The sequence below is a fragment of the Ictalurus punctatus genome, chromosome 16, assembly GCF_001660625.3.
Source record: "Ictalurus punctatus breed USDA103 chromosome 16, Coco_2.0, whole genome shotgun sequence".
Classification (NCBI taxonomy): Eukaryota; Metazoa; Chordata; class Actinopteri; order Siluriformes; family Ictaluridae; genus Ictalurus; species Ictalurus punctatus.
Window position 1 is genome coordinate 19,590,459 of NC_030431.2, and position 17,825 is coordinate 19,608,283.

At 39.2% G+C, this 17,825-nt stretch overlaps 1 protein-coding gene across 11 annotated transcripts in view; it reads right to left on the reverse strand.

Annotated features, from left to right (window-relative positions):
- The window catches only part of sec31a (SEC31 homolog A, COPII coat complex component), a 30,368-nt gene extending 14,296 nt beyond the window's left edge, over positions 1 to 16,072 (reverse strand). For 7 of the 11 annotated variants that reach the window (XM_053686916.1, XM_053686914.1, XM_053686915.1 and 4 more), the window contains exons 1-19: positions 15,873 to 16,065; positions 12,712 to 12,791; positions 12,251 to 12,374; positions 9,608 to 9,806; positions 9,400 to 9,495; positions 8,999 to 9,139; positions 8,731 to 8,873; positions 8,443 to 8,542; positions 7,769 to 7,927; positions 7,525 to 7,677; positions 7,170 to 7,400; positions 6,940 to 7,014; positions 5,882 to 5,932; positions 4,244 to 5,320; positions 2,864 to 2,993; positions 2,537 to 2,715; positions 2,268 to 2,394; positions 1,759 to 1,904; positions 1,489 to 1,662 (exon numbers count right to left, since the gene is read on the reverse strand). In XM_053686916.1, the coding sequence (XP_053542891.1) occupies positions 1,489 to 1,662; positions 1,759 to 1,904; positions 2,268 to 2,394; positions 2,537 to 2,715; positions 2,864 to 2,993; positions 4,244 to 5,320; positions 5,882 to 5,932; positions 6,940 to 7,014; positions 7,170 to 7,400; positions 7,525 to 7,677; positions 7,769 to 7,927; positions 8,443 to 8,542; positions 8,731 to 8,873; positions 8,999 to 9,139; positions 9,400 to 9,495; positions 9,608 to 9,806; positions 12,251 to 12,374; positions 12,712 to 12,790 (3,384 nt within the window). In that variant the 5' untranslated portion in view covers position 12,791; positions 15,873 to 16,065. Of the gene's footprint in view, positions 1 to 1,488; positions 1,663 to 1,758; positions 1,905 to 2,267; positions 2,395 to 2,536; positions 2,716 to 2,863; positions 2,994 to 4,243; positions 5,321 to 5,881; positions 5,933 to 6,939; positions 7,015 to 7,169; positions 7,401 to 7,524; positions 7,678 to 7,768; positions 7,928 to 8,442; positions 8,543 to 8,730; positions 8,874 to 8,998; positions 9,140 to 9,399; positions 9,496 to 9,607; positions 9,807 to 12,250; positions 12,375 to 12,711; positions 12,792 to 15,872 lie in introns of all 11 variants that reach the window. The other 4 variants (XM_053686909.1, XM_017489439.3, XM_053686910.1 and 1 more) reach the window with 4 other exon arrangements.
- Between the last annotated feature and the right edge of the window lie 1,753 nt (positions 16,073 to 17,825).

Consider the following 17,825-nt stretch of genomic DNA (forward strand, 5'->3'; position numbering starts at 1 on the left):
CACGGACTCGTTGCACTGGATGCTAAACCACCTGCACTTCACCAGATCCCGGTCCAGCTGATCGGCCAAGTTACCGGACATAGCCGACACTCGTCTAGCTATCGTAGATGCCCCAGGTTGGACATCAGAGAGAGTGGAGATTAGATCGGTTCCATTTTTCTCGTCTTTAAGTACAGTGATAGCAATTATCATCATTGCTTCTTTGAAAACTTCTCCATCTGAAAATGCCGCCTTCTTCTTTATCAGAAAATGTGTAGCTCCAAACGAGGCTTCGGTTGCTTTTTGGGTGTTTTTCGCCGGCCTCGTGAAAAAAGACTGCTGCTTACCCAAAGCTGCCTTTAGCTCACGGGCTTTTTCTGCCCGTAGCGCGCTGCCCAGTGGGTAGTTAGCATGGTAGATTTTGTGACACGTAGTGAAGTGTCTCTCCACAATGTGCTGCTTTTGCCACAGTCGCCCCGCAAATTAAACACACGCAGGTTTCTTTCACAGTAGTAAAAAAGAACTCTTCCTCCCATTCACTGTGAAAATGATAAGTTCTCTTTCTTTTTTCGGCCATGTTTTTGGGGCAAGAAACCGCATTCAGTCCACCAGTCTTCGCTGCGCCCGCTAGCTTACTCTCCATGAACTGACCTTTGAACTATACCTTTTCAACTTCAATATGGGAATAGTCAACTTCAATATGGGAATAAAAATTTGACAGTATATAAAAAAAAAAAAAAGAGATAATTAAATTTAATTAGAAACGCATGTCAAATTTTAGACGCAGCTCAATGGTGAGTTGTGTTATTTTTAGAACAGGCCTGCGGGCGACTCAACCACCGTGCTGGTTATTTAGCAATTTCATATTAATTTACTTCAAGCACTTTTTAAGCACCACTAGATAAAAATGGCTATTTTCAAGGTTTTCCAATTAAAAAACAAATTCAAGTGCTTTAAACACTTCGTATGAACCCTGTTAATAACAATCTAGAAAAGCACATAAATATTCAAATTGAGACAAAATTAGTGTATTTAGCGGTGTTAAATGCACAAGAAAATTAATCATTTCTTTTTGCATTTCTTTTGCTGAACTACACTAGAGCAGCTTTCTCGGGACAGTGAAAAAGACGAAACAGCATGTAATCATTTAAATGCAGCTTGTCTGAATGTGACTCCCAGTAACATGTGTAAATATTCAGATGCAAAAGCTGTCTTCGAAATTTGTAATATTAATTTGTAAAATATTTGCATGAAACAAAAGAGTAGATTGTGAGTTTCATTTGTGGCACCATTTGTAAATATAATAATCTTTTTTCTCTTCATACCAGAGATTTACTGATCTGATATAGACTTTGTTCCACTTTATTTGTTGCAGAATTTGATTAAAGTGTGTTACGGTGAAGATGATCTATTAACTAGCTAATGCCAAGAATAAAACTGCATTTTAGTATGTTCATAATAAGATTGGTATATCCTTAATAATAATAGAGAAATTTTGATTGTGCTTGCCTGATCTGTGTTGGTGGGCAGGTAGGAGATGGCGGTTTGCAGGCTGCCTTGGGAGGCCAGCAGGCCGGCATACTGACTCATCTTTTCTGCCAACAGGGTGCCTACAGCAGGGGCCACTCCACTCTGAGTCTTCTCCACAGCCTGCCGCAGTATCACCACTTTTTCCACCAGGTCCTTCACAGAGGAGAAAAAATTTTTTAAATCAAAACAAAACATTTTTTTATATATGCATTTATGAATGTCCTTGCTTTCATTAGACTGGAGCCTTACCTGCAGTAAGAGAGGGCTGCTAGAATCTTGTGCTTTGGACCAGCAAGACACCAGCTGCTCTACACTACCAGCGCAGATGTAACAAAGACAGGCCTCTGCCTGCAGAGCAGAGTCTTCAGCAGCCTCCAGCCTGGAGCCCAGCAGCCCTGAACACACAAACAACCATGTCTGCCATCAGCTTAGAGCTTCCATTTGTCTACTCTTCAGACTCTATGGCAACATTCTCATTACAAAAGTTTTAAAGGCACAAATCTGATTTTTGAACAGTGTGATGCAAAAAATCTCATCTGCATACATAATCATATCATTAACACAACAATGGCTTGCCCCAGATTTTACATTTATTGTTCATAATGCATATGTCTGTTGATTTTAGGCTAATAACCTACGCAAGTAGGTGGGACCCATTTTGCTCTTCGGATTCAGAAGAAAACATTCAAGATGGACTAAAAGTGGTGAGATCAATTAATCTGATCATTCTAGAATATCCCAGTCCACATTATACTCACCACATAGGGAGGAAAACTCCTCAGGTTTGGCATAGGTTATGACTGCAGCCAGAGCCTCCTTCCAGTTCTGAAGATCACATGTCTCAAGTATATTCAACCAGTCCCTCATAACTACAGCACTGATGAGCTACAAAGTGAAAAGCACACAGATTTTGATGCAGAACTATTAGATCAATAAATTCTTGCCATTAGAGCCTCAGATAAAAATGTTAAAAGCAACAATAAGGAAAACGCAACACAAATATATGAACTCTAATGTCTTGCCTCACCTTGCCAATTTTGCTTTGAGATTTCGTCAAGTATTTCTTCTGGGTTTTTTCAAGAAGCTCTGGTCCACCCGCGATGGCTAGGATGATTGCATCTGCCATCCGGTCGTCGTGGAGACAAAGGCTGACTGCAGCCTCAAAGTCCCCAATGATAAGTGCTTGGGTGATCAGTCTATCTACATCTGTGGCACCAAACCAATCAAAACCATTAGGACTACTAGAAGAGCTCAAACAGTAACTCAAACAAAGACTTACATTTCATAATAAATTCAATCCTTTTAACGGACATTAAATTGCACAGGTCTCCAATTTCTAATGATAAACACTTGCCTTGATTAACTTTGATGTTAGATGGGATCTGCGGAACAGGTTTCTCTTCAGCAACAGGAATCTCTGCAAGCTCTGGGCTCTCCTCGGCTGCAGGGGCATCTTCTGCTGTTATGTCTCCATTCTCTTCCACCTGGGTGTATGGCAGTAGTTACTAAAGGCTTAGAAAACCAGCTTTACTTTTAAACTTTATCATTTAACTTTTGTCTGAACACCAAAAATACCTTAATATTGGTTATGCTGAAGTAATATTCAACACTGTTAAAAACTCACTTTACATATTAGGGTTGAAGCAAAAGTTCGGCCACCAAATACATTTGCCAAAAAGTGTTCTGCCAGATAACAACAATGCTGAATGTTTTGACTGAATGCATCGGTCTGTTTTTGTTATCCTACTCTACTTATTAATGACTTATTTATACAATGGATTTCCAGTGCAGAAACTTCTTACAAACTGAGCACACAACACCCTGATCAATACATGCAAGGTATAACGATTCAGGTTCATTTGCAGGAACACATTTAAAAGTGAAATTTGAATAATTCTAAGTTAATGTCAGGAGCAGTAGATAGAGCAGAGCAATAGTAAAGCAGCCTTTAAATGTGGGCTTTAGTTTACACATTTGATTGGTTGCTCAGAGTGAAAATATATGAAAATTTCATCTACAATCATGTTATTTTTTCAAGCCAAAACATGCACAATGAAACTAATAAAGCTGTTGCTTAATAAATAGTTTACATTCAGAAAATTTACCAGGCTTAATGGATAGACTTTTTTTTTTTTCTTCCCCTTTTTTACACAAAGGAAAGGATTTTTTACAATGTGCAATAGGGTATGGGTTTAAGGGCCGGTTTCCTGGACCAAGTTTAAGGACATTAAATTGTGAATCACTGTTGGCATTTTCAAATGAGTCCTCGATTAGGCTCAATCCATGTCCAGGAAACTACCCCTAAGAGTTCATAGTTGTATATTTTAGTTTTGTAATTCAGATATACTGGAAAAACAGAATTCAAAGCTGCGATCATTTATTTAAATCATACAAAAATATCCATATAAAAGAATATTGACATTTGGTATTCAGGATTTGGTCCCAGTACAAACTGATCCAACCAAATCTTTGGGCACCATGGTTAATCTACAATGATTTTCAATGCCATGCCTTCATTAATTAAAACATAAATGGAAGGAAGTTACAAAACATGTCAGCATTCCTGTGTGAAACCCCGAATGATGTTTCAGAGCATTTAACCTTAAGCTTAATTCTTAATTCAAATAGCTAATATTTTGCAATGAGTGAAGATTAGCAAACCAGGGCAGTATAATGCTATCACACAGGGATGCTGTGGGAGAGGACTGGACTACGGCGGGCAGGTTGAGGGTACCTCCTCCGGCAGGGTTGACTCTTCTTTACTTGTATTGGCAGTTTGGACCACATCCTTGGATTCCCCTTCAACTAACGGTGTAATATTCAGATCCAGCTCAGATTCTGGCTGACCGTTAACAGGAAGAGTGAAGTCCGTCTGGGGTGCAACGTCTAACTCATCCGTTGGAGTCAAGCCCGTTTCAGGTTGCTGTGTCATAATGGGTGGGGTAAACATGGGAACAGGCTGTGGGTCAAGCTGAGGTAAGAAGCTTGGTACATGCTGGAGGGATGTTGGAGTTGCAAATTCTAACTGAAGTCCAGCCTCATCTGTGAGGTCAGGAGATGAACGAGACTGTTGCTGTTCAACAGCAGGTATTAACACTGGTTCTTCTGCATCTCCAAGTGGAGTTAATAATGGCATTGACTGTGGTTGTTCAATAACAGGGTCTAGAACTGTTGCTGATGCAAAGTCATCACCGATGCATGGTGGAACTACCTTTGATTCAGGATGACAACATGGATCTAAAGCTGGTGCTGACAGCTGAAGATCGACTACCGGTAAATCTATCTCAGTCTCTTGTGGAGCTAGGGCAGGCACAGAGTGTGTTAAAGTCTCTTGATCTAGAGAAACCACATCATACTCAGGCTCATGTAAAGCACCAGAAGGTGCAATTGTAGGCACCAGCTGTGGCTGGGCTTCAGATATAAACTGGTCAACCTGCTGTGTCATATCAGGAGATGGTTCAACAGGATATGCTGGTGCAAAAGCAGATACGAGATCAGATGGTGGGATGAGGTCAGACGGTGGGGTGAAATCGAGCAGAGACACAGATGAAAGGGAAGGCTCAGGTTTGGCTTTGAGGTCAAGAACATGATCGCCAGAGGAATCAGGTGTGAGATCAAGTAATGGTTCTTTCAGAACCTGCACACCAAGCTCAACCAATGGCTGGTATGCAGGTTCCCCATGCAGAATTTCATAATGTCTGAGTGGGGCAAAAGCAGAGGGGTCAAGCTTGGGAAATGGAATGATATCTAGTCCAGGTGTAGGATCACAATCAGGTATGGTGGCAGGGTCGAGTACAGAAGTAGAGGAACTCTAGACCAGATGTAGGGTTGGGAAGAGGTGTAAAAAGTTGCACTGAATTCAGCAAAAGAAGATTATACAGCAAAAGTTTCAATATAAGCATGCAAGGGATGGTTGAGCCTTAACTGATGGCACAGCAGATGTGGATTGTTTGACAATTAGCAGAGACTGCTCCATTAAATTAAAGAAACATGCTCAGCGATAAAAAACATGACAAACATGCAGAAGGCATGCAGAGAACTGGTCAGAAATTAAAAATCTTCTCTGGGGCAGATGCATTAATGCAATGCATGTTAGTTTTAAATAATCTCATTTTTGCCAATAGAAAAAAAAAAGTCAAAATAAAAATGATACGGGACACCAAAAGCAATGCTTTAACCTTTAGTACCACATACTTCTTAAAACGAATCGTCAAAAAGAAATACTGTAAAACCCACTGATCTTCAGATAACGAGCCAAAATTTACCCCATTAAAAGTGCCATTCACCCGGTTATCATCAATGAATTAGCATTTCAAATTTTGAATCAATCACGTATGTAGTTTAGTCTACAACTCTGTACGAAGGACCTTACCTCATTGCCTTCATCTGACTTGAGGTCTTTCCTTTCTAACGCTGAAGCAATCTGAAAGCACACAGTGTATTAGGAGTATTAGTCTGAGACTACAGGGATTGCTTGCAGCTAATCAACTGGTTACTGAACAGGTCTTCTATAACACCTACAAATAACAATGGAACACGGCACTTTAGAACAAATTTAAGAGCGACTCCAGTTAATTTCAAGAAAAATATACCAAACGTGACATTACACTTTATAACAAGTTATTTTTTGTAAAACACCATGACTAGGAGAGTAGTTCTGGCTGTAACATGAATGACAGGTTAATAATAATGTGCTCATTCTAATACGTTATTGCTTCTATTGTAACAGCTCATACACAGGGACTAGTATGGTGGACGCTCCACATGATACATGACTAACAATAGACGGTTTTAAAAAACATGATGTGCATAATAATCGTTGATGTGGTGATGTTTTCTATTGCGGCTATAACGTAAGTAAGAACAGGAATTAGCTTGTTTCTCGGACCTTCTGCAACCTTAAATCTATTTATAAACCTTTACAATGTGTGACGTGTCGTTCAATAACTAGTTAAACATTGTCATTTTTGGCAAATCGCTGTGATATAAGTGGAACAACACACTCCAGACCTGAATGTTAAACAAAATAATGCACTTCGAGGTGGCATTTCAAACACAATAACTCACACTTGTGATATAGTTGTGGAGGTCAGGTAGTGGTTCCCACCACTACCTGACCTCTAAAACTACTCGTAGGCTACCTTAGCTGTAAGTTATACGTCTTAATATATAGCTTTATGCAAAGCTGCAGAACATAGTTTCTAAACTCCTTAAGGTTTGTTTCCCTTTTGTTGTTTTATATAGGGTTATTTGGTTTTCCTGAATGTGGTGCGTTGAATCTAGAAATATGGAAATGTCTAATAAAACTCTCTCAACCATTTACCATCAAATGAAGTATCAAAAACGTTACTAGATTTGTTCTTTAAAAATAGCACAGATGATTATATGAAGTGATGAATTAATGATGAAATGAGGAGGCAAAAGAATCACCTTCAGCGCTAGTTCCTCCTTCTTGTATCCCAGAAGTTCCAAGTATTTGCCCCGGGCATCATCTTCAAAATGGACCTGAGGATAACACATTAATTAATTAAGCTCCATGAATCACACATGTATTACAAATCAAGTACTATGAAAGCCTGAATATTGCTCTAGCCTCTGATAAGCATGACTCTACTTCCACCTCTTTTCAAGCATCTGCCTGCACATAGCCAATATATTACCTTTAGGAAAGCCCAAATAGTCTTCTCAAACTCGTTTTGCGCAACTTCAATCTTTCTCTGGCAGAATTCCACAAAGCTTCCGGCAGTGAGAGTGGCCTGAAGTTGGTTTGAGCGATCCAAAAAATCTGTATCTGTGACAACCTGGCTAACGTGGACGACGTGGGCCAAGGGGTGCTGGGGTTGCTGTGGCGTCGGTTTGATGTTTTCCAGTGAGACAAGTTTACCACCAAACTGGCAGATGATGAAAAGAAAACGAAACTGGTCAGAGACCACATATGTATACCAATGAAGCACAAATAATGACCAATAAATACATAAAAGATTCTGCTCGGTCATGGACTACAGTTAAACTTACCGCAAAGGAAGCCCCCACTGGTCTACGGATCCATTTGGGTGGTTTCTTCAGTGGTATGACGGTGCTGTTAGCGCTGCTGGTTTGAGGCAGCTGCAGCGGGGGCAATGTCTGGCCTGTGCCAAAGGGATCCATGTTGGCAAACGAGGAACTTACCTGCAAATCATGAAACAGATCATGTAGATGCAATATAAGGGATAAACATAACCAGGATATGCACAGCGACCTCTTGTCACAGCAGAGCTACCTGATCAGCCTGGGCACTGTTGACAGCATCGTTATTGCCTCCCATGATTGAGCAGATGCTGATACGCCCATCAAAAGAAGCAGCAGACAGAAGAGCTGGGTTCCTGGGGCACCACTGGATGTCAAAGCACCACTGTGAGCTTGGAAGCTCATACAGGACCTGTTTAAAACAATCACACACACACACACACACACACACACACACACACACACAAGATACACACAAATAATATATAAATCAGTCAATAATTCACACAAAATAATGAACAAGTTTCATAGCTGTTGCCATTAAAAAAGAGGCTCTGATCAGTAAATAAGTATACTGGTACAGTAATGTTTGAAATATTGTGAAAGGATTAAGGGCAAGTATTTTACATTGCTAAGAGGCCCAGTGGGGTTTGATAGTGGCTTGTTTTTGAGGGTGGCAATAGAGATCTTTCACATATGTCCATTTAGATCAAACCCTTAGTATGTTACCCTTTTGGGGTGGTTGGCTTGTTTGGACTGGTCAGAACACATTAATTGCATTCAGGTGTGGACCAAAATAATCAAAGAATCCACAAGGTGCACAATGAGCCAAAAATCACAGCTGACGTGCTGCAGACTAATATTATAATATTCATATCAATCTGGATGTGGACTAATAGATGTGAGAAGGTCCTGAGAATCACTAACCTCAGCAGTGTTCGGATTCCAGCAGAGGATACGGTTATCTTTCCCACAACTCAGCAGCAACTCCGGGTCAGCCAAACTCCAAGCAATTGCCAAAACACCCCTAGTAACACAAACACACACACACACACACACACACACACACACAAAAATCTCAGTCACCGAGCACAGTGTTGAAAGAAACCAATGCAACTAACTCATGAGCTAGAGTTTGAGCCATTTCCATAAAAGGTCAACATAATTTTACATTTAGAACTTTACAACATGATACCAAATGGGTTTTTTTTCTACCTTGTGTGGTTCTCTAGGACTTTGAGAGGGGAGGTAGCAAAACGCAGATCCCACATTTGGATGACAGGCATTCGGTCATCTTCAGAGGCTAAAACCAGCTGAGTGGCAACCTCTGGGTTCCATGCCAGACCAGAGCAATGCATCTAAACACATGGTTTGAAATGTTCCCTTAATCACATATTTCTGAATGTTAATACATATTCAAACGCCTAACGCACACAGCAAAATAAAAAATAAAATAAAAAAGAAAAAGAGACAAGTGACAGACCCTGTTGCTGTGGTCGCTGACTTTGATAATGAGATCATTTTTCCTAAGGTCCCAGATGGAGGCTCTGCCGCTGGGGCTGGCTGAGGCAAGGATGTGTTGCACCTGGCAGTTCCATGCTACGCAGCTAATGTCCTCCAGAGGCTAACAATAGCAACAAGAACATCCACCAAGAAAATAATCAGCAAAACAAAAATCATGAGGCTTGCAGGGGTATGCTAGATCCTTTATATTGATTAAATATAATAGCAATTAAAATTAATAACCCATTCTTGTACCACTGATTATTCCACATGAACTTCGTATGTGACGGCAAAATTACTACCACAGGATTTTTTTTTTGTTCAATAGAATTCCTGAGAATAAATAAAACCACATAGGAGATGTAAATACAATGTGTGCACCTGTGACTTCGGTCCTGGAGTCATTGGCGTACTGAAGCTGTTCAAATCCCAGATGTAGATCTCCGACTCATTACCTCCAGACACAACCAGATTTGTCTAAAAAAATAAAAATACAATACAATTTTTATAGTCTGACCAACATATAACTCTGAAGTGTAATTCCATGTACATAGTATCTGCAGGATTCAGAATACAGATCAGATGTTACCTGAAATGAGTTGACATCTAGCGCTCGTACAGGCCCTGTGTGTTTATCACTCTCAGTGATGACCACTTCACTGTCACCAGCAATGATCTTGGCAGGATCATAGAGAATGATGTTACCAGTCTCTCCTCCAGCTATAAGAACTCCAGAAAGCAGGCCCTGGTCATTAACGCCATGTGGTCCCCAAACAAGCTTGTGGTATCTGGAAAGAAAAAGAAAAAAAGAGCATTATGGACATTAGACCATTATTATATACCTTAGATGGCAAAAGGGTTGTAGACACCTGACCATGACACCCATATGTGGGTCTTCCCCAAACTGTTGCCACAAAGCTAGAAGCACAATTGTCTAGAATGCCTTTGTTTGCCTTAGCATTAAGAGTTCCCTTCACTGGAAGTAAGAGGCCCAAACCAGTTCCAGCATGACACAATGTCCATGAAGACATGGTTTGCCAAGATTGGAGTAGAAGAACTGGAGTGTCCTGCACAGAGCCCTGAACTCAGCCCCATTAAACACCTTTGGAATGAACTGGAAAGCTGACTGTGCCCCAGCCCTCCTCGCCCAACATCAGTGCCTGACATCACTAATGCTCTTGTGGCTGAATGATCACAAATCCCCACAGCCACACCACAAAATCTAGTGGAATCCTCCACTCTTCTGGGAAGGCTTATTATAATAGCACAGGGGGACTAAATCTGGAATGGGTGGTTCAACGAGCAGATATGGGTGTGACAGTCAGGTGTCCACATACATTTGGCCATATACTGTATAAACACATGGAAGCAAAACTTTACCCTCCTAAAATTTAGAACTAGACCGAATAACAAAAGAGGGAAAAAACATAACTAGAAGGGATGACTGACATGCAGTAAGGCCTCTGTTGTCCTTCAATAGTCAGTAATTGCTTGCAGATCCCAGAGCAGATCCCTTAACCATAGTTAGCACTGTAGTGTCTTGTCAGTCACTATAATTCAGGGCATTAACATTTTTTCACATTTGTCCTGAACACAGGAGTCCAATTACGGGCATGTTTCATCATCAAAGGTTTGCGTTCACATAGATGAATACCTTCCAAACAATTTTATAAATCACTTTCACTGTTAATGTTAGTTTAAAGTGTCTTTACTTTTGCTCAGCACTGCCAGTCAAAAGTTTAGACGCACTCAATTTTTTTTCTCCACATTTTACAATAATAATAAACTCTGGAGTAACACAAATTTAACAATGGGAATTATTTTGTGATAAAAAAAAATCCCAAATAAATCAAAATAATTTAATATTTTTGCATCTTAAAGGTAGACACCCTTTTTGCCTAGAATTTCCAGAAATGTATTCTTGGCATTTTCTCAAACAATTTCTTGAGGAATCCCCCTGAGATGCTTTTTAAACAGTATTAAAAGGAGTTCACACCTACGCTGGACATTTATTGGCTGCTTTTCAGAATATTTCGCTCCAAGTCACCCTTTTAAAACAATATTTCTTGCAAATAAAATGTTCGTTTTCTAATGAAAGAAATGAATGTCAGCACGATTATATTTTTGTCTACAACATCGATTTCATTCATCAAACATTAAATCATACACCTTCAGATCGTAAAGTTTTTAAGATCATGAGAAACATTTCAGGTAAGTGTCTCCAATCTTTTGACCAGTAATGCATATTTAGAGGGAAGCCTTTTAGTCAAAGACGTTAGTTTACCTGCAGAAATAATTTAGCATTTTTTCTTTACTCTATATATCTAGGACGAGCACCTAGAGAAGGCACTCACTCACAACATCCCTTTCCCTGCTATTGTGAAACCTGAACCATGGAAGTAGCATCATAAGGTGATGCAATCTTCTAAACCTACATAAGAACAGTTAATTGACGCCTACCCCTATAAATAGATATCATTGACACACAGTGCAGTCTGCATCAGAACCCCAGTGAATGCCAGACAACAGTGTTTAGGTAAACCAGATATAATCCAAAAACATCTGGATTAAAAAACTATTTTCATGGTTGACCAATTATATCAAAATCTCAGTTTAAATAACCTTGGGTCGTTAAACCCCCCATAAACAGCTGTCAAGTCTAAACCTGGACTAATCTACACTGATAACTGTACTCTACCTAAAATGCAATAAACAACATTTATACCACATCTCTGTTGAATTCTCTAATCTGATTGGTCAGAAGGTGATGATTCATTTTCTATGAATCAACAATTCTGCCAGCAGTAATCGAAATCATAGGTTTATATTAACGTGCTCTTTGTAATACATTATCTTTTTGAGAGTAACAACTCATTCACAGGTACATAATCTAAGGATATTAATGAACAGATTAAAAATCTTTTGTCTGAAAAAGCTTTCTTGGTCAGTACGTTTTCCATTGCAGGACAGAAGAGAGAGAGAAAAAAAAAAAAAGTATAGAGATCCTACAACGCAAGGTATAACAGGACATTTCACAACGTGAATGAAACGTTAAAAGCATTAAAAAGAACAATGTGTTGTTCATCAATGCAAACTTCGGCAATTCTCTGTGGTATAAGAGGAATGAACATATTGGACTCTGCTGTTATTTGAAACTAATCGACTACAATGTCATGATTATTTCCCCATAACATCACACACTAATGTAAAGAGCATAATGTAAAAGAGCCACCTGTGAGGTGAGGAGAAAGCACCACATGACTTCATGGCCAATGCAGGCTCAACCAGGTCCAGTTCGAAAATCTCCAGTAAGGCATTGGTGCTAAACGTAGCATCGAGCTGCTGAGCGGAAGTTCCTTCGAAAAATAAGAAAGAAAAAAGTTTTTATTTTTAACTAAACACAATAGAGAAAGCCAAACTGTTTTAGCAAGACTGGAAGATGAATACAAAGAAGAGACTTCATATTATTGCTGATATTACTTGGGTAACCAGTGGTTACAAACACACTCAACTTTACCCTTGTTTTACTGACAGTACACATTCCTTTAACAAAAGAACAAAACCATTGTATCTGCATAGTACATTCAGAGGCTCGAAGAATAAGGGTGTGTATGCACGATAATAATAATAGGGTCTGTGTGGGTGGGTGTGTGTGTGTGTGTGTGTGTGTGTGTGTGTGTGTGTAAAAGTTACCTGCAGCTAAGTAAATCGGGTGCTGCTGAGCTGGGCTCCAAGCTGGGATGGCGGTGCGGTTAATCTCTTTTAGCTTCATCCTGCAACAAAGACCCCATGACAGATGAGTTATGGTATATTACAAGGTGCATCGATCTCTATCTATAGCAGTTGTAGTGTATGGGAAATTACCAGCAACTGGAAATTTGACATTTAGCTGCACTACGAAAAAAGGGACTTGTGGACTTACAGTCATGGGCAAAAATATGGGCACCTCTGCATGTCTGTCAGATAACTGTTGCAATTACAAATACTTTGGTATTCTCATGTTTATTTCTTTTGTTTGCATTGGAACAACAAAATAAAAAAGCAGAGAGAATAAAAAGCCAAATCTGAGACATTCCACACAGTCCTCCAGAAATAAATTGGACAAAATTATTGGCACCTTTTCAAAATCTTCAGAAATAATTGTATTTCAAGCATGTGATGCTCCTTTAATTTGTAATTAAACTCACCTGCAGCAATTCACAGGTGCTGGCAATATAGAAATCACACTTGAACCAGTTAAAATGGAGAAAAGGTGACTCAACCTTTGTGTTGTGTGTCTGTGTGTACCACACTGAGCATGGACAAAAGAAAGAAGAGTTGTCTGAGGATTTGAGAACCAAAACTTTGGAAACGCATGGACAATCTCAAGGCTACAAGTCCATCTCCAGAGATCTTAATGTTTCTGAGAGAAGTAGTGCATTATTTGACAGAAATGCAGAGGTGACCATAACTGTATATGGAAGTGTAAGGGCAGCTGTTGAATTCAGTTGATAAACATTTGAAATTTTAGTTATTTTTATGAACTTTTATGAACATAATAATGAATTATGTTACAACTAATATGATTGCCAGTTCCTGCCGGTGGTCTGCTGGTAACAATATGCTGGTGATGGTGTTGTTATTGTTGTGGGTGTTGTTTTGAGAACCACACCCAGATGACAACGTTTGTAACGTATAAGCACATCATATCGATTTAGAGCTTAGTTTTCAGACTATTTTCATACTAAAGAATACATTAAAAGTGTTGAAAAATGTACACTTCTACACAGATGTTTACTGACTGCTCCAATGATTGTGCTTAGACATTTCCTTTATGAGTGAGTTAACTATATGGTAATGTTTTTTCAGTACTGGAAAAAAAGAAGTTGATATTCTTGTCTGTAGTAATAACTTACTCGTGCAGTAAAAACATGCTTTGAGTTGACAAAATGACAAAAGGCAGGGCGCTAGGCTGTGCACACACTTAAGGGTGCTTTACAATGCTTTGAAAAGGGTGGGTTTCATGATAATACTGTCACAGGAGAGAGAGAGAAAAAAAAAATATATATATATATATATATACATATATATATATATACATATACATATATATACATATATATATATATACATATACATATATATACATATATATATATATACATATACATATATATATATATATATATATATATATACATATACATATACATATATATATATATATACATATACATATATATACATATATATACTCGCAACCAAAGAACTGTTTCACAATGTGCAATTTTTGTCTGTGACAGTAAAATCGGGCAGGAAAAATATAAAGCGCCACATATAAAGCTGGCCTTAGTCGTATAAACAGACTTGCAGCACATAACTAACATCATATAATTTGCCACAGAATTTGACCAAGATTTTATTAGAATAAACATTTTAATAATTCAGTTTTAATCCGTCTATGCTAGATTTTGCAGGCCGCATTTTCCCAGAGCTGCATGAACATGTTTTGGAGACAGATTTGCCTATGTATGCTCTTGGACCAGACAAAAACACCATGTTCTGATGTGAGCATTGTGTTTTGCATAAAGAAATGACAAATGTAAACAGTATGACAGAAAAGTGCTATCACACTCCACTAGATCCAGTGTAACACGCTTCTTCTTTCTGACCTACATGCTATTATTAAATCTTCATCTTTAAAGAAAAAACTACTACTATTTCATCCTTACTTTATTGAACCAACTAACATTTTTCTGGGGCTTCAAATACCTCTAAAGTACAAATAACCCTCTAAATCCAAAATAACCCATTAACTTCAGATACCTTGTATACATCATTCAATTAGTAATTACAGTACTAACTCCTAAACTCTTAGTCACAGGCCCAGATAAGACATATTACATAATATTTAAGCACACATGCTATATTTTACTTCACAATTTGTGCATACAGCAGACTATTTTCAATAAAACTCGCCTATGTTGTTCCTCCAGAGTTAACGGTACGTTACTAGCTAGTAACGTACTCACACTCGGCTAGGTGATTAGCATGACATGCTAGGTTATTACACAGAACACAGCTTAGTGTGTACCCTTGCTCCAAAGTGTATTTGTTTATGTTTTATTGAATTGTATATTAGAAATATGGGTGTTTAAATTTGTTCGCAATTACGCATTTGAGTGACATTAGCAACAAAATATACGTCACTTGAGCTAATTCGCTCAATAGTTAGCATGAAACTGAGCGCGGCTTCAAACAGAGCCCTATCGGCTGGACGAGGAGGAAGTAAACACTGATGTGTTCCTCGATTTTTTGTTTTAAAGCAAATCCTCATATTGTCCGCGTTGTAATCAAAGCTAACCCGCTGCAGCGGATTTGCAAGAAGTTTAAAAAAAATAATGATAATAATAAATCTGTTTCCTAAACGTGTGTTCGTACAGACAAGCGGAAAGAAGTGACGTGGACTGGTTAAGGTTCGTGTTACGGTACATGAGTGATGATTAAACAACTCAGGCAGCCTCAGGAATCAGGTTTAAATCAGGAACAATGTTCTGCACAAGCAACTGAACATCTATGATCACTTTTACAACAAGAATGTGATTAATTACTCACGATGAATCCGACTGGGATAACATTAGCTTTAATACGTTAGCTAGTTACTGTTGTGTGTCAGTATAGCAGTACACAACATATCCATCAACGCTTTCAGATAAGATCAGACACACGAATATCAGATCAGAACCGATCGAGATAGTCAGAGCGATACCAAACCTCGGAGAAGTTGGAGAAAATGTTACCCGGGTAGGAGGCAACACAGAGGCGCAAAGCTAACGCCGCTACAAAAGGTTACCGATCGCACTAAAAGTGCTTACCTTCCCTCTTAGCACTGCTCACGAGCATGCACAAACTCATTCAAGCTGTCAACAATGGTTTTAAAACTTTACTCGGTAACCTAAAGCTTTGCCTGTCTTGGTTGTATGAGATTCCTGATCGGAGTTAGCGGCGGTCCAGGAGAATTCCACGTCTCCACGGGTCTCCATCAACGTGGCACAAGAAGTCCCGCCTCCAATGCCAAGAACTTCCGGTGGACACAGCAATGGTGGCTGCGTTCAAAATTAAATCCGCGAACTTGTAGGAGAGTAGTTTAGTGCAGGGGTTCCCAAACTTTTCCAGGGCAAGGCCCCCCAGATGGCATTAACATTTGACCTTTTGCAAGATGTCTTTAAAACACATTAAAAATACAGACTTCTGAATATATCCCCCTTTTTTGAAAATTTATTAATAATTACATCTTGCATCTTTCCATTACATTAGATTAGGAATTGATTGTGTGTGTGTGTGTGTGTGGTTGTCTGAGAGTGAGAAAGAGAAAAATCATGTATTTATTTATTTTCACACCAAATTGTTGAGGCCCCCCCCCCCCGGGCGCCCCCTGGCGGCCCCCACTTTGAAAACCACTGGTTTAGTACACTGGTTCTCAAAGTCGGGTCTGTGATTGATTTATATTTTGTGTGAGAGTAGTGAAAATCACAGCCCATTATCAACTGGAATAAAGTTGGTTTGACGTTCGATATTCTGGATATGCGGAAATTAAGGGACGGTCTCTAAAGTTACATACGACATTGTTAAACACGTTTCTAACTCCGATAGCATTTGAAGGGAATGACTTACAGACATAGAACCAACTGTAAAGTGTTCATCTAGGTGTCAGCTATAATGCACATCTTTTAGATTTTTGATATTTAACAAAATAAGCTATTAAATCATATGTAAATATTGCCATGTATTTCACTACAGAATGGGCTCATACACAAAATATGCCATTATTTAAAGCTCAATAGGATTTGAAGGGAATGATGTACAGTCACACAACCAACTGTAAAGTGTTCATCTAGGTGTCAGTTATTAGATTTTTGATATTTTATTAAAATAAGCTATTAAATCACATGTAAATTAGATATGAAAGTCCAACATGGAGCAGAAGCCCTTGGTTGGAGAAAGCACTGTGTTGAACAGAAGTCCTTGGTTAGACAAAGCCCGATGTCAGGCAGAAGCATTTGCTGAGCAAAGCCCCATGATAGGCTGGACAAATGAGAACAAAGCAATGATGAACATAAATGATCATGGGGCAGATGCACCTGGTTGGACATAGCAACATATTAGATAGATGTCCCTGGTTGGACAAAAGCCCCTGGCTGCACAAAACCTCTTATTGGGCAGACGTCCCTGGGTGGAGCAGACCACATGACGTGCAGAGGCCACCGGTTGGACAAATCCCCATATTGGACAGAAATCACTGGTTGGACAATATTGGTCAAAGGCCAATAGATAAACCCTTGATGGGCAGAAGTGCCTGGCTGGACAAAGTACCATGATGGGCTTTCACTTGACTGGACCAAGCCATGTGTTGGCCAAAAGCCCCAGGCTAGACAATGCCCCTTGTTGGACCAAGCCCCATGATGGGCAGAAGCCCTTGATTGTTGCATGACACATGATGTACAGTGAGGTCCCTGGTTAGGCAGAAGTTTCTAGTTGAATCTCCATATTAGGGACAAATTCCCACTTTAGACAGACACCCCCGGTTGACAAAGCCCCATGTTATACAGAAGCCTATGATGGTTAATTTTCCAACATTTTGTATTAACATTCCAAAAAAATGTCTAATATACTGTGGCACCATCACCAGATCAATCAACATACACATTAGTTGGTTAAATTTATAACACTGACCACATAGTTGTTTTGAGAAGGAAATGCATAAAACATTAACATATCACTTATATAGCTAATGTTAGCTAATTAGCTTGTTGATTTCTCCCATGATA